The sequence below is a fragment of the Pygoscelis adeliae genome, unplaced genomic scaffold (genome assembly GCF_000699105.1).
Source record: "Pygoscelis adeliae isolate BGI_AS28 unplaced genomic scaffold, ASM69910v1 Scaffold167, whole genome shotgun sequence".
Classification (NCBI taxonomy): Eukaryota; Metazoa; Chordata; class Aves; order Sphenisciformes; family Spheniscidae; genus Pygoscelis; species Pygoscelis adeliae.
Genome location: NW_008825428.1, coordinates 6,000,380 through 6,017,747, shown reverse-complemented (window position 1 = coordinate 6,017,747; position 17,368 = coordinate 6,000,380). Strand labels below are relative to the sequence as shown.

Here is a 17,368-nt window from a genome sequence, read left to right as displayed (position 1 = left end):
TATATTGTACATTGAAGCCAAATCTGTTTGCAATGTAGCATAATAAATGTATGACAACTAGTGTTCATGAGAAAATAGAAATCATATTTGAATATCAGTGAGTAGTTAAAAAATAAAATTGCTACTCCTAGACAATAGGGTAGTTGCAGCTCTTATTTATGCAGGATCAAAGTGAGTTTCAGTTACAAACAGGTCATGGATTCTTGAGAATAAATGATATGAGCTCTGGCCAGTAATAGTGGAAATACTTTCTATGGTGTAGCAGCATACATCATCTTTGAAATAGAAGTGTTTTGCCCTGAGCTCCCTACCTGCCAAGGAAAATTAACATAAGTGCATCTAATACTCCTAGTCTCAAATACACCAAACAAATTCAGGATTGTGTTTATCACTGACAGTAAAATTTTCAAATGAAACATTTTTTTAATCTTTTGGATAAAATGAAACTTCTACCTTTCCCCTTAATGCTGGAAAATATTAAAAGCCTTTTGAACATGATGCTAGCACAGCCAACAATGTCTACTGAGAAATAAGAGATTACAGGGAAAATAGAGGTATGAGAATATTTCACTAATTAAGAATTTGATCTTTTTATGTCGGGAAGCCTGCCTTACTAAAGTAATCCCATTTAATTGGCCTTCCATCTCAAAAATTGTCTGCTTTTGCAAAGCCAAAAAATACTGTATCTCAGAAAATGCTGCAGCAAGGACCTGTGAGTGTAAGTTCCCTCCCTGGCCTTTCGATCCATTTTGCCAGCTTGCTTTCTAAGCTTGCAGCCGTGTTTTTGCCATGATTTGCAAGCTGTAGAATTAGGACCAGACAAGGATGTTGCATACTCCAGATCAGCTGATCAATTCCTGCCAGTGCATGGGCCAAGAAAGGGAGAGGAAGGCAGGTACAGTAATGTCCCCAGACCTCCTCCTGGGCAGAGCTGATGTTGGAGGGGTATACAGGCATTCAGATTGTTCTACTCCATTCCAGTCTGTCAAGTCTGGAGTTTCCTTAATGTAGCAGCATATCACTGCCTAGGAAGCCCTTTGAAATGTTAGATACCTCCTCTTCACAGCTGATTCCAGGCCAGCTTAGGAAAAAACCCCTCCTTTTCTCAATCTAAATTAAATGTGTTCTTTCTGTCCATCAAGGTTAACTCAGAAACAATGAAGGCATTGTGTGTGGTGTCCTCATGCTGCTAGCAGCGCTGGGTTTTTTCTACCATAAATAGGAATTTCCCTTCCTTCATCAGGATGTACTCATGGAAGCAGAACCTCTACTGTTTCAGGCAGCGGCCAACCTCACAACTGGTTTCAGATTTTTTTTTTTCCCTGTTACACTACAGTTAGCACTGTTGTTATCAGTTACTTGGTACGAGATAAAATTCTGCAGCCCAGGATTTTACATTATTGCTCCAGCAATTATACGCATTCTTCTGTGTATAATTTCTCAACCTCTGGATCTGGCATGGGAAGTGGAACTTTGCAGCCACACTCAGTGATTGCAAGAGAAACCAAGAACTTTGCATCCAAAAAGGCATTTTGCCCTTCTTTTCCTTCTGACCCAAAGCCTAGAACTTAATTTCTTTTAGGAAGGAAATTCCTAGCCATCCACTGCACAGTGGGTCTTTATGCCATTGCTTGCCACCATCTGTCATGAGCAATTTGTCAACAGATTAGAGTTCAGGCTGGTTGTGGGATGCTACGGTGGTCTGCAAATGAGTAGTTCCAGAAGCACCATAGTATGACTCATGTAGAGGGTGTTAAAGTAATGTGCAGAACCATAGAACAGGCCAGGTTGGAAGGGACCTTGAAAGATCATCTGGTCCAACCTTTCATGGGAAAGGGAGCCTAGATGAGATTATCTAGATGATCTAGAACATCATGGAGTTCTCTGTCCCAGAGGAGATGCCTTTAACAAGGCTTTCCTGCAGCTTGGGTGGATTCTTGTCTGTCTCCTTACCCTTTGTTTCACTTCCTTAATGACTACCTTTACTTCACCTTCTCATCCTTGACCATCAGACACCCTACCTCAAAGTGTAAAAACATGAAGTTGTATGAATATATGAAAAATTATAATGTAATTTCATTTCAGCCTGGCACTAACAGAACACAAAATTAAAAGTAATGCTTTACTAGATAAGGAAGAAGTGATTGCATGTAGAGAGGCATCGGTCCTCAACTATCAAATGTTCTATCTGACTCTAACCCACATCATTTAGAACAGGAAACCCAGAAAAATCTGTTTCCTCCAGATCATGTTGATGTAATGGTATACAAGGTAATTAATATTCTGGATTTCAGCCTGGCCCACTGGAATCCTCAAAGGCAAAATGAGACAAGAAAGCAAACAAAACATTTCCTTTCTTTTCCAGAGAAAGATAAATAGGAACAGCTAAGCAGGCTCTGACAAGCTTTAAAATCTGATATGAAATTGGATTGTATTATACCACCTAAAGAGGATGCTGGAGTCATCAAATTGATAAGAGTTTGTTGTTCCATTAAATAAACCACTGTTTTAGGAGGAAAAAAGTAACAGTTGGTGACTAGAAACTCTTTTAATCCAGAACTGAAATGCTGCCTATGAGACTAAAAGCTGATGGTTTAGAAAGCCTAACCATTTGCTAGACATTAGAGGAAGCAAAGCACAACGTCTCTCAAAACATTTATTGTTTTTTGTTGTTCTTGAGCCATTTAGTTAGGAAACAACTCCCAGAGGTATGAAATCTGCAGGAAAATAGTGGAACAGATCTCCTCTGAATGGTGGAGGCCAATTATTTCAGTATTGCATTCAACTTCAGCTTAAAAAGCAAATAAATGTGGTTGAAGTTTACTACCCTTTCCCCTTTCTTTCCTTAATTCGATTAGGTAGATGGAGAGAGCGAGCGAGACAGAATGCGCTTTCTCTCTCTGCATAGAGGTGGCTATCGGTATGCAGCAGGCTGAAGTCGATGGTACGTGTGATGAATTGATTGAGTTTGCTTTTTTGGTATATCTACCAAGTTCTGCTCTCAGAGAAGATACAGTATCCTGGTGGATTTTAAAGCTGTTCTTTTAATCAAAAGTGTGATGTATGGCAAGAGGTTTGCTTTTTATCAGCTTCAAGTTTTTCTCCTTTCTTTGGCCACCAGGTAAGAGGGTGGTGCAAGACGTAAAAAAATACACTGATCTCCACTGGATTTAATGAGTACAGTTTTAAAACTAATTTCATACAAATTTATCACTGCATTTCATTTTTTTTGATATGTGAGTAGAGTTATGTATCCAACAACAGATATGTAAAACCCTCAAATGCTGCCAAAGAATACAAGTTATACAAGCGGGCATGTCACAGGCTGACTTAGTGACTCAAGTCTTGGCAGCTGCCCCATAAACAAAGCTACTGAATTGGTTTGAATCTGTCTAATCATAGAACTTCTCATGCAGCTCACTTTCAAAGATATGCTTTAAAGATTTACTAGAGAGTGAAAATTTGATCAAAATGCATGGATTACTAATGAATTGAAAAATTAGAGTAGGCTTTAGAAATCCAATTATAATAGTTGTATTTCAGTCTCTGAGTTTTAATCAGACATGCATACATGTTAAATCTAAAGCAAAGACTTGCAAATCAAAATGCATTCTCTTTCTATATTACTGTAGTTTGCATTTCTGCTTTGGGACTCAGACTCCAACTCCTGTGCCAAACACCACTGTCAGAACTGCGGATCACCTTCAAAAACTGATTTCGAATATCAGGCAAATGTTGAGGATCCAGTAAGTGTAGGTTGCTTTGCGCATGTTTAGAGGCCTGTTCATACATTCTGAGCGTTTTAAATATACAAAAAATAACAGCGTGCAAGGAAAAAAAAAAATTGAAGTAAATAATTAGAAACCAATAACTATGATTCTGCAGGTCAGATCTTTACTCAGAGTTATAATATTATAGAGGTAGCTGAGTTCCAAGAGAGGGTAGTCGTGCTGTTTATTAACTGTTATTTGCCAGTTTATAACTGTGTAAAATTTATTTATGCTCGAGCTCAATAGCAATGAGTGTTAAGTATTAATACTTGTTGAGGATACCTTTGCTACCATAAAATTGCTTGCTTAATTGATAGCAAGCCCCCTTAAGCAAATCCCTATAAATATTGAAAAATTAGAATGATTACTATACTATAATGCTAGAGTCTTTATAGGTAGATTTGTGCTAATCTGCACCTGTGACTGTAAAGTCTCATGACAGCTCTTTCTTTCTCTTTTCATTTCTTCTAGGATGTTGTTTGTTGACTTCCAGAACTGGGGACTCTGTCATCTCTCCCTGGGGAGGGGGGAAAGAGCATTTGTTTTCAGTTTGGTTTGACATTGGCATTTCATCTAGAAGTTGAACATCACATCTCAGTTTATGCACATTTTCAACTACCATTAGCAAATCTTGACAGTTTGTTACATGCTCTGGAGCAGCATTTACCATTAGTTAGTGCCCAGGTCCATGTAAGTTAACACTTTCTTCTGCATTTTCTCCAGAATTGTGCAGCTCAGAAGCTGTGACCCAATACATTTGGAGATGAACTTTAGTTTTCTGGGATAGGCCAAAAATGACTTTTAACTGAATGTTTCTCTGAATATCCAGAAATTGAGGGAAGTTGGAGGCAAAGAGCTAACTGACTAAGACAGCTAACGAAGTCCGATTTTCTCCAGAAGGCAGAGAGCAGTGTCACGCAGGAGGCGTGATGACAACTTGAGGGAAAATTAGTGGCCAAAAGCAACCTTACTATTCATACCAATATGTATGCAGACACTTTGTCACTCATAGAACTGAATCTTATTCTTTTAGCCACAGAGTTTGCACGACGTACATGTCATAGACAAATATCTGTACTGGAAGAAATAGCTACTTATCTGCAATTCAGCTTGGTAGTACAAACTTTGTAATTTATGGAAACATTTTGCTCTATGTTTGGTTTTTTTGAATGGTTGACATATTAGACATAATGAGGAATGACAAGGAGTAATGAGACTACTCAGATGATGTATTTGATGATTTTTCAAGGAACACAGTCCCAGAGATGGGCCTCCTGAACACATTTTTGGTTTTTGCCACACTGTAACTTTTTTTTTTTTTTTAGGCAGAACTCACTGTTGCACTCAGTGGACAGTTCTGTTCAATAAATGCAATGGCAGTGTATGCTCTTTTCTGCTTTTTTACTTGCCATTATTCTTTGGATGGGTAGCTTTCAAAGGCAAGTTGGTTTTTTTGGAGGGGTTTGGGTTTTTGTTTTGTTTTGTTTTGTTTTCCCCTTCTACAGGTAAAATGTAATAGTAGTAGCTCAGACACCAGGAGGAGAAAAACCCATATGAAAAAAAGTAAACTCCTCCTGCCACAAAGACTCTGTCATGAAATATTTGGGAAATGTCCAGTGCATAGAATCACAAGTATTTCAGTGACTGTGAAATTGATCCATCTATAATGATATATAAAATAATAAGATATTATAACAGATAAGGCAATAAATTTGTCTCAGCAGGTAGAAGTTTAGAGATACATAGTATGTCAAAGATTATACATCAGTTAATGTGTGAGTGTTTAAATTAAAGATCAAATCTAATTTGATATAATTCAGGAACTGAGAAGAAAAATGAAATTGCAAATTGGACTTAGACTAGGTAAAACCTGCTCACTGAAATCTAGTTTATACAGATTTAAGGATATTCCATGAACTTCACAGAACAGATCTGGCAGATGAACATCACTAAAAAATAATGCTTTACAACTTTTAAAAAAGTTACTAGCTTCAGGTACATGCGTAAATAGCGTATGTTGCTCTAGAACAAAAGATAATTTCTGCTGTATGTATATTCTGTGAGTGTGTAGATATATGGACACCTATATGTGGAGACATGTATGTGTCTATAGAAAAAAAAATAAGACATGCACAGAGGGTGTAAAAATGAAAGTGTAACAATCCCTGTATGAAGTCAATATGTACTGTTCTTCCTCTAGGAAAATGTGAGTATAAGATGAAGTGCTGGTGTAACACTGGGCATGTATGAATACCTAGCTGCATTTTCTCTAGCCTTGCATTAATACATACCAAGGAAAGTAACTCTCTTAAATCAAAACAACAGCAGTAGTTTTGATAAGTGTCAGCTAATTTGTAAGCATTGCTGAGAGCAGTGTATTTAAACAGTCTTACAAATGCAGAGGAGAAAAAGGCTCCATAAAGGAACACTGTATCTGTTTGAAGTGAAATTGCCAGAAGGATTTTGTACAAGGAAGATGATTCACTTTTGTTACAGCTGTTCCAGAATAAGTGGCAGAGATTTCAGTATTCTCTGCCCATCTGTGGGTCTTTCTTGAGAACAGCAGCATTCATGTGTATGTGAGGTTAACTGCTTGTAGTGTTAATTGCAGCAATACCTCTTCAAGGTCAAGCGCTGTACAAGATTCTGAAGTGTTAGTCATTTACGTAAATAGGAATGGCTAGATGAGCTAAAATACAACTGTTTTTCTGGAGAGTTTTACATTCCTATGTTCCAAAATGTCTTTATTTCCTCTTTTCTGTGGGTTTTGTTTGCAGCTGTGGGAAAGTGCACTCAAAGTTGTCTTTGTGCTTTTTTCTGAAAGCAGGCAGAAGTGTGCTCGTTCTCATGTCCTATAGTAAAGCATTCAAAGCCGTGTAACTGAGAGCCTTATTTCCTCCTCCTCTTTAGTTTCTCAAGATTGCGGCTGCTGAGGAAAGCTCGCATTGTAAAGAGAAAAATGCTGCAGAGATACCTTGGGCCATTGCTGTGGAGCGGAGCATCATGTGAGCTAATAAACTGGCCTTACATTTTGTCTGAAATCAGTGAAATGAGGGAGATCTTAAGTGAATATGTTCTTGGTAACTGCTGAAGAGGTGCAGTTGTGTTTTGGTGTAGCTGGAGTGTAGTTCACTGCTGAAATGCTTGTGTTTAAGGTAGTCCAATGGAAAGATGCCGAGAAGGAGGTGGCAAGGTCAGGGTGATAGATAAGTGACTAGATAGATCTTTTGCATTCTTCTTGGATGTCACTACAATGAATTTCTGCTTCATGAGGCTAAATCTAGAGCCTTAAACCACCCAGAAATCCTGGACCAGATGTCAGACCTGTCACCAGATGATCATCCTGTCCTGTGTGGTCCCTCTTCTGGGTGAGAGCAGGAGGGCTAGAAACCCTCTGATGAAAGTAAAAGCTGAAAAAGTGCAATTCTGTAGCAAGAAATTAATTCTGCCTCTGCAGTGGTAATAATCTCCGTAAGGTTTGCCCAGCAGATGCCAGCAGTGAATTAGCACAGAGCTTGTGGAAAAATAAAAGGAGCTGAATATGTAACTGTTGTAAATGCTTCACTGCTTAGAGCATGATTGCTTGAAATAGATGAATTTTTTTTCATTAAGGTTAATTTTTACTGTGAAGATCCTAATTTTATTCTCTGAATCCCTGAGAAGAGTGTGTTTGTCTCTGTATACAAGTCAGAAAACATTCAGGTTTAGATTTGGTCCACAATTCATAATGGCCTTCCATATAAACAATGGGATGAAGTTACTTATTTCAAAGATGTTTTAGGTTTAACCTTTTTGCATCTTACATATTTTTTACCTGACCCATTCTCTTCCTGTTTACTGTCCTCTCCAGAGTAAGAGCATAACTCTTCTTGTTTACTGTCCCTCTCAGTTTGAATTACAAATTTGACCTGACATTAAGCTGTTCCTTTTTGTACTGGAGGAAAAAAAAAATAAAAATCTAAGTCATATGGTATTATCCTTCACTTTCATTGAACCATCTGAACTCCTGGAGCCAGAGCTGAAAACTGTCAACATCTCTTGAGACAAAGCAAATAGACTTAACTAAAAGGGGAGTTCAAGCTGGAGAATCATCCTGTAGAAAGTTTAAAGCAGTTCAACGCTGGAGGAAGGAAATCATTATCTGTCAGCAGAGCCCCATCCTGCCCAAAAGCCATAACATTAGATATCTAATGCTGTTCCTTTAAAGATTAGGCTTATATTCAAGATTTCAGTGGAAACCAGATTTTGGTTTTACTAAAGTTTATTTTTGGTTTGCTGTTTGCAAAACTTACATTCCAAACAAGAGGAAGAGGTCTAGTCTCTCATATCAGGACTTCCCTAACTTAAGGAAGCTACAAGGAGGACTTGTTACTGCATGGATCAGCCCCTCAATAGTAAAATTTATACACATATGATTTTATGATACACATAATACAAGTCAATTCCAGGTCCTTCTGAACTGTACAGAATATAATGTGTTATCCACATAATTATGTTGATGACTGTCGTTATGTACCTTTTCAAAAGGATTTCCTTCAATCAAGGCATTAAATAATACAAATACAGTAACACTGTCATGTCACAATGCAGTTGAAATGCCTTGTGATTTGGGCTTTCACGTAGGATCATAAACACTGAAAAAATGGAGTTCACTAGCAATATTTAATCTTTACCCTTAAAAGATTCCTATTTGAAAATGTAAAGAGCCACTGAAAAGTAAAGTCAAGTCACATGGAACTGAATGTTCATTACAAATAATGATCATTATATGAGTCTAGATTATTACTTGTCATTTTATGTTCTTGGCAATTAGTATCTCTCATTTAAAATATTTATTTTTCCTTTTGGCTGAGTTTCCTTAAAAACTGGAACAGTCATCTTAAAAACGATGATCTCCCAGGCAAAATAAATTACGTCTTGGAATTATGTCAAGACTTTTAACTGAAGACGATGTTTCAAAACAATCTGTGTGCAGAAATGAAACTCACTTTCTCCCTTTAACTCATCTTTCTACCTACTGCTTCTCTGGGTGTTTCTGTCTGTAAATCAAACACATGCTCTTTTTCTTGCTTTCTGGAAGACTTCCAAAGGTTGGGGGGAAGTCTTACAGGAAACCTTTCCAAAACATATTTAGGACTTGTTCTTCCTGTGCAGATAAAACTCTCAGATGTGTTTTAATAGGTGAAGCTGGAAAACTGTAATATTTGGTTTGGGGCACTTTTTTTTTTTTTAAATTAAAAGGTAGAAATTTGATGGTTATTTCTCCTATTAGAATTTGCATCAAGAGTTTTACTTCATTGTTACTTCCTTGTTTCTTTCAATGAGTTCCAGAAGTGCTAATAATTTGAGATTTATCTTGGTATAAATGTTTATTTGATCAAATGAGCATGTATTGCATTCTGAGACTTCCTTATTGGATTGTCAGATGAAAGTGCATGTAGTCTCCGCCTTTCATGAAATTTTCTGTATGGCTTTGATTTGAAAACCTCTGTCTTTGAGTTACAAAAATAATCCAGAAGAAAAGAGCTATACATACAAGAAAGATACAGCTTTAATTCTTTCCTAGATACAGGCTCAGATTTTCCAGGTGTCCTGGAGTCTAATTGCATATTTTATTAATCTAATTTTGTCTTGTGTGACTATTGATATACCACATAAATGGAATCCATTCTTAGAATACTGCCAGTTCACAGAATTAGGATTTTGTACCAGTGCAATACCACAAGTTAATTGTGCAATGTCTGAAGTGATTGTCTCTAATTAATTTTGTATTTCTTTCTGTTTTTCTTCCTCCAGGGACCATAGGTCGGACTTCTGGCCTTTTATTACTAACATTCTTAAATTATATATTCTTTCATTGATCCCTTGGAAAACTCAACCCTCCCTGTTTAACAGGTATTTCTTTTGGGGCAGCAAGGAGTAGAGATGAACAAAAGCAGTCAAGGCAACAATATATCATCAATGTACATACTGACATTTGCAATATTCCCATCGTTATTTGAAGTATGTTATTAAGAGAAGCTGCTGAGTTGCTGTCTAACTTAGTGTGGTGTTTGTTAGTTACATGGTTTGCATATACTATCATTATTATTAAACCTTCCCTTGCTTATAAACTACATTGAAATACTGTTTAACAAGGAAAGAAGCAGAGGTAGATGATTATCAGTGTTAGGACCCAACTAAAGAAGGATGCTGACTTTCAGTTTACGTCACATCTTTTGCACTACTCTGTCACGTATTGGGAAATGCTCTGATTTTAATGAGACAAAGGTAGAAATTAATACAGTCAAATCAGATAGTAGTTGTTAGTCCAGAGGGATATACAGATGCTTTCAGGGATGTTGATGGTGTGGCTAGCATTATGTGTGTATTCAAAATAGGCTTTAAAAATAGTGTTAACATAGCCAAAAATGGAGGCGGGGGGAGAATGATGAGTAATTCAAGGTATGTGTGTCTGCTTCTTTTCTTCTCCCCACAGTCTTGTTACTGCCTGACTTCCACAGAAGGTAAATATTAGTGTTCCCACTCTTTTAGTCACAATGCTGAAAAAACCCAATGCTTACATCACTAAAATTAAAGTCAGTACTCCTAAGGAGGGTAAATATTAACTTTTCGCAGCTTTCCCAGGAGTTATTAAATCTTCTTATGCTATGAGCCTAAATAAATTACCATGTAAAAATTTATTTTTGCCAGGCATGTAACCCATGGAGTACCAAGGTTTGTTTCACAAATGTAGCAGGGGATTGACTTGGATTCAGAAGGTTTAGTGGGTCTCAGGAGGTAGGAAGCTCATTTTTGTTTTCACTGCCACTATATGACATGGTCCATCTAAGAATATGTATCATGATACCAAAATGGACATGTATAAAACACAAAAAACCCAGATTATTCGAGATTTAATTGAGGTTTTAATCAATCAAGGCAAGAAGTTAGATTTAAAGGTTTAGAAAATGAGATTTAATGGGTAAGTAGACATTTCAATCAATGCCAAAGTATTCCTCCTTGTATATACAGAGAGAGAAAATTCATATATATCTGTCTATAAAAGAAAACAAAAATATTTCTGAACTATTTTATAAATAGCTAGAATCCAAGAAGATAAAAATCTGTACTTGTGGGATATGCAACATATTCTGTTGCATATATAAATGAGGAAAAGAATTTTGCCTCTTGTTCTATTTTACATTTCCTAAGAAAAAGGAAATTCTTAACTCCTTAGAGTTACATTTTTGTTCTAGATTCCTGAACTGAATTCCTGGTCTGAAGAATTCAAGATGTAAATAAGGAGATGATTATGACAGTGAAAAGAATTATACAAAGTAAGTCAGGTCCACCAAAATACGCTTGGAGTATGTAGATCAGAATTACCAGAAGGAAAAAACTGGCCCCTGTTACTACATAATCAAAAATCTTCAGAACAGTGTGTTTATTCTACTGAATAAATACTATTATAGAATAGTGCTTATAGAATCAAAATAGGATGGTAACATCTTCCCACACCAGATTTCCTTGTCCATCTCTTCGTTATTAGCTTGCGAATGTTTGAATACTGTCACTGCTCTAGATACAACACTAACATTTTTTCAAAAAATTAATATTTTCAAAATTTTTTATATTTAGGAAAAGCCAAAAATATTTAGCATTAAACAATTATTTATCTCTTTGATGTAAAAGGTGTTTGGCTGTATTGTTGAAAATGAATCCCTTGGGATGCTGTAATCTTCATAACTTCCCCATTTAGAGTATCATCTTCAATTATTGTTATCAGTCCCTCAGCAATTATTGATGGGCTGGAAAAAAAAAAGTAGTTATTTCAGAATCATGATGTAATAGAACATGTGAAAAGGACAAGTAAAGAAACTTGATGTAAATCTATATACCCTGAAAATTAAACAATCTGGTATTTGAACAAATTTATTTTCAAGAAAAGCAGAGGTGGTATGAGTGCTTCAGGAGAGAAATTCAGTCTCCTCAATCAGGACATACAATGTAAAGCAGCAACTTTACAAATCATCTTTTGTTTGCTCTAGTTACTGCTAAATCCCTGTGGACATCCACCTGCCACTGGGCTTCCTATTAAAGTTTTCTCTGTCAGAGCAATGGACAGAAGTAATCCTCACACAATCCTCTGCAGCTCTTTGCTGTTGATTTATCCTATTTCTGTAGCAGGACTGACACACAAATTAGCAAAAGGAGAATTTTGTCACATGGGGTTTGCTGTAGTCAATAGGTGCAATATATTTTACATATGAAAAATTGTGGGCGAAACAACGCAATCATACAATTTCCTTTGTGCAGAAGTATCTGAGCAGGTAATTGTTAGAGACCGAGAAAGTGTTAAAAAAATACCACTTTATGCTTGTCTTGTTCCGAGACTCTTTCCTAGCTGTCTGCTTTTGGCCTTTGTTGGCAATATCATAATGGGCTAGGTAACTCTGATCTGATCCACCACCGTCGCTACTGTGCTCTTGTGAACTTCGTCCAGTTTTGTCAGTTCTTGGACTGATTTCTATCTTGGTTCACCTGCAGATTTTGTGGAAATTCAATATAAATGATATACCCTGTATCTCACAAGTTTGATTAAACAAATTTATGGAAGAACACCAAGGGCTATTAAAAACTAATGCACCATCTTTAACTTGGGAATTTGATTTGCACTTTGCTGGGAAATTGGAATGCATAAAGGGAGGTATCACAATGTAGGTGATACTCTTAAAATAGCCTTAGAGATCTGTCATTTGTTCTTTGTATATAGGATAACACATTTCATAGACTTTTGTCTGAGGCAGCATTTCCCTTTTATTTTAATTTTGCTGAAAGTGCTATTGTGTGTACTTGTTCTTCATTAACGAAGGGAAAAAACCCACTGTATCTGACTTGACTTACTCCATCACGCCATAGAACTGCATCATATTTTTGATCTCATCCTTATATGAATAAAATTGTCCCATATTCTCTTCTTTATCTATTGACTGAAGAATTGGTGTGTTGACAAATCCTGGACAAATTGTGTTGAGTCTCACACCGTAGTTTTCCATATTAGCAGCTAACTAGAAAAGAGAAAAAGTTAGGTATTCGTCATCAACATTTTAAAACAGTATTGTGTAGGTAACTTTTCAAAGAATGAGATTTACCACTAAGTACTTTTCAGCCTTGCCTAGTAAGCAAATGTTGTTAGTACTGATTGTTTTGTTTCAACAACTAAGTTTGAAGCATGTTTTCTCTAGTAATCATACTAGATTACTAGAAAAAAACATCTGTTTTTTTTTGGGAGAACAATTCCACAAGAAATCAACACTCTTCTTTCCATGCAGCTGTTTTTTTCTAATATTTTTCTTATTAGTGCTCTTGGCATGCCATTAACAGTATTCTAGGGTGATGATATAACTCTCATAAGAAAAACCAAGTAAAAAATATCTCCCAAATGCTTCCAATTTTATAAGAACATTCTTATTAAAAGAAAACGATCTGAAATCAAATTGAGATTTAACTCTAAGATTGCATTTACCTCCCTCACGTCAACAGAAATAGAATTTGGTCTCTACCCCTAGAACTGTAATGCTAAACATTTCCAGCTGCCCTATTGTCCCTGCCAAGGGATGAGTCTATCACTGAGCATCTCCACAGGAAAGTCCCTGTGAACTCCAGGAAAGAGGCAGGAGTTTTTTCAGGAAGCAGTTCAGGAACATGATGAAAGCAAGCAGCACAAATTGTTCTGGGAATGGTGGGACCCTTCATTTGTGGTACTACCAATGCATGTGTGTAGCAAAGAAGTCTGATCAGCATCCAGGCATATGTTCAATGCTGGATGAACTTTCTTAGTGATGGCACAGAACCTGTGAACTATACATGATATATCCAAGAATAACCGTAATTGTTCAACACTGAGTTCTATTTATTTTAATGTTTAACAGGAATCCTTTCTGGCATTATGTAAATCACATGTCATTTTCATGATATGGTAGCCTGCCCTTTTGGTCTGGAGAAGAAAAAAACCTGAAATCCTAGATGTTTTGTATCATACCTGCCCAACATTAGGCTGTACTGCCTTTCCTGGTAAATACAGTGATTCACTACGTTTATTATTCTTTTTCTCCGCGGCATGCTCATGTTCCATAGAGACAGCATTTCCTCTAATTTTCTAGCAGACCCTTTATTTTTGAACTTAGATGACGATGTTTATATTATCATGAGAAAACAAAAATAGAAAACCAGGTGTGAGGTTCATGCTGTGGCTAATATGTTATATGCAACACTTATCCATATTAATCTGTTTAGGTTAATCTAAAAAAGAAGATATTTGGGTGGGGAGTGGGGTCGTAAAATATGGATAAACTATCCAAATGGTCATTTCAGGTACTTTATTCTGGAAATTAGATTGGAAATCTTATAAGAGTAGACTGTCTTTAAGCGTAGCCTATGAAAGTGTAATCATATTTGCTCCCTCCAAGTTATTTTATCTTACTGCTTATTCAGTTTAACTAGGAAGTTTTGGAGTCAGAGGCTAAGACTTACTATATGGTTATATAACATCTATCATGTCTCATCCTGAATGTGTCATTTTGCATTTTCAGCGTATTAAGAGTTGGTAAGAATAAATAATGGTAAACATTTTTGTGTTCAAGTCAGTTTTTGTACACTTTAGTGCCTGTTTATCTTAAAAAAAGTCATCAACCTGACTTACAAATAAGGAAACCAAAATGTTAAATGACTGGGATGGAGTTATGAAAAATATTTTTAAAGCTTGGATAATATTTTGACTTTTGGGCTCCTCCCACCGTCCTTAAATTACTTTGCAACATCTTTCTTCCATGCTCCCAAAACCTCAAATCGGTCATAAACACACACATGCCTTACTTATTCCATCTTTGGATTCCCTTTGTGAAAGGAGGGAACCTCCACTGCTTCAGACACTTCATTTTCTTTAAGAAAATTAGTTCCAGTTGTGTGACAATAGAGAGGGAACACGAAAAACTTAGCATGTTCCCAAGGAGCTGCTGATACTGTTTTCGAAAACACATACTTACTGCTATTGACCGTGTGAATCCAATTACACCATGCTTTGTAGCACAGTACACAGGTTGGAATGCAGCAGGCATGAGTCCTTTAAAATAAAAAGGTAGCTGAATAAAGATGTTGGGTACTCCTATTTATGATTACCTTAAACACACATCTAGGTCTATAGTGTAAAAATGAGTGATGGATTTATAGAGATGCAACAAAATAGATTAGTAAAAATTTGCAAATTATATTTTGTAATCTGAGGTAGGCTGGGAAAAGATATGAGATGGATAAAAACATGAGGAGGCAAAAGTAGAGTAATAAAAAAGTATAACTTTTAAGAGGAAAAGTTGTATCTGTGAAGTATGACTTAAAATGGAGGACAGAGTCTGGAAGAAAACACTCAAGGATGAGATTTTTGAGCCGCCTTCTATGAATCTGTAAAGTATTTAAAGTATATAAAGTACGTAAAGTATTTTAGATAAACTTTGCTTACATCCCAACTGCTGATGTGTAAACTGGACACCTGCAATCATTTACAGTGATTTCAGGGAGGAAGCATGGGAAAAGGTAAGGGACATAGCAAAATCCATTTTGACTACCGTAACTGATTTAATATGATCTTTGTAATATATCAAAACATAAATATAATGTCTGACTTAAATCCCTTGCTTGTCTTGCTTCTGTGGAATAGTAACAAAACTCAGCCTCAGATAAAACTTTTCCCCTAGCCCTAATGCAAGAGACAAGAATGAGCGTGCTGCACAGCTGACTGAAGTGCAGTCAGCCAATACATCTGCCTGTGCAATATTGTTACTGCTTATTTATTTGACAATGTGGTTAGTACTATGACAAAAACATACTCTTTTGCATAGTGGTTTTTGCTCAAAGGAGCAACTATAAACAAAGTAATTCAGACTTGATGCACCAGCTGTGTCATTGTAAAATTTATTTTACCTACAATACTACTTTGGTAATATTTCATAGGTGATAGGGTTTTTTTAAAGAGATTTAAATGAAATAGGGAAGCCATTTTGCAACAAGCAAACAGAAAAAGCACTAAGAAGTGAATGCAGGACCTCAGTGCAGAGAGAACGTAGAGATAAGTGAGTAAACACTGTGAATGGAATAAGGTGAAGACCTCAGATAGCGAGCAGAAAGAAATGAAAGCAGAGATGTAGATAGGAAAGCTCTTTGAAGCATTGTCTAGATTGAGTTAGATTGGCTGAAAAGGATTTCATGGTGTGGTACCTCCTGCACTGGGCCCTGTTCTGGAATGAAAAGCCAGGATGAACATTTTTAGAAGGGAAGAGGAAAAAGAGGTAACAAGCCTGGGTATATCATTGCTATCCTCTGTAAGGAAAAGGAGAAGCAAAATGAAAAATGCCTGCTAACATTGTGAACCTTTACGGTGGGAGTGGGAGAGCATAAAATCATTATTTATAGTAGAGAAAGAAGAGAGAACAGAGGTTTTGGAGGAAAATTAAGAACTTAATTCCAGTAAGACTGAGTTTGATGGCAAAAAGCTGGTCAAGAAGAGATGACAGACCATGAGTGTATATATATTTCTGCCCATTATGCCAACAATTTCCACTGTACAATGACAGCTGAACTGGACCACGTGGATGCTGTAGTTCCACCTGAAAGCTAGGGTCTTGTGAATAGCAAACCACAGCCTGTCCTAAAGTTAGAGGATAAAATTTGTCTGTGTTCCTGAATGTGGTATTGTAAAACTGGATACTGATTTTGATTCATTAATGTTTGATTCTAATGGAAGTCATCCCAATTAATATCTGAGATGTTTTTTTCATTCTTCATATTTCATATCTTTAAGTGATATAATCAAGAAAGGGTGTGACTTATCGCAGTGAAGATTAATACACTACCCAGCTTTAAGTATGGATTTACCAGAAAAATTATGCATGCCAGAGACTCGCATGGGGTCTTTGCTCTGGAATCCATTTTTTCTGAAGGAGAATACTTTCTAAGATGACACAAAGCTCTAATTACAACCCTGACAGCTTCAGGGTTTTATCTTGGTTTAAATGCTATATTGGTGATCCAGTGAAAGCAACGCTCTTATTAGCACTGTTCAGTGGTGGGAAATGAAGAACTTAATCTAGTGGCTGGTTGTTCTCTTAAACTTGCATTTATCTGCTTAGCTTGGATTAATGTGTTATGCTTCTGATTGAGAACTTGCTTTATGAAAAATGGTTTTTGTGTTCTCCCCTCTGGGTTGTGATTGCAACACAGGCTTAATATTCCTCTGTTTGGTGACTTCTGATGATCATCACCATTCTTCAAATAACTGGAAACATTGGAATATTAGCACATTAGAAATATTATGATACTTTTTTTTTTTAGACTCCTGAGTAGTTTTACATGTTTTAAAGAAAAAAACAATGCCAATGAGGCTGCAGCTAACAGACATACAAAAGACAAAATCTACTAGAAAACACAGAGGAGGACTTTTATTTTTTTTTTAAACACAGTAAGACAAATTACTTCTTACTCGAGAGGGAAGAGAAACAAAGTCAAGACATAAACAAAAGAAGGGCACAGCTCACAATAATGAAGTGGAATAAGGTTCAAAAACT

General features: G+C 36.4%; 1 protein-coding gene across 1 annotated transcript in view; it reads right to left on the bottom strand.

Moving 5' to 3' along the window:
• Positions 1 to 11,424: 11,424 nt before the first annotated feature.
• HPGD (hydroxyprostaglandin dehydrogenase 15-(NAD)) overlaps positions 11,425 to 17,368 on the bottom strand; it is a 34,904-nt gene continuing 28,960 nt past the window's right edge. Inside the window, exons 5-7 of the mRNA XM_009330731.1 lie at positions 14,798 to 14,874; positions 12,657 to 12,820; positions 11,425 to 11,560 (exon numbers count right to left, since the gene is read on the bottom strand). Of these exons, the coding sequence (XP_009329006.1) occupies positions 11,425 to 11,560; positions 12,657 to 12,820; positions 14,798 to 14,874 (377 nt within the window). The remainder of the gene's footprint in view (positions 11,561 to 12,656; positions 12,821 to 14,797; positions 14,875 to 17,368) is intronic.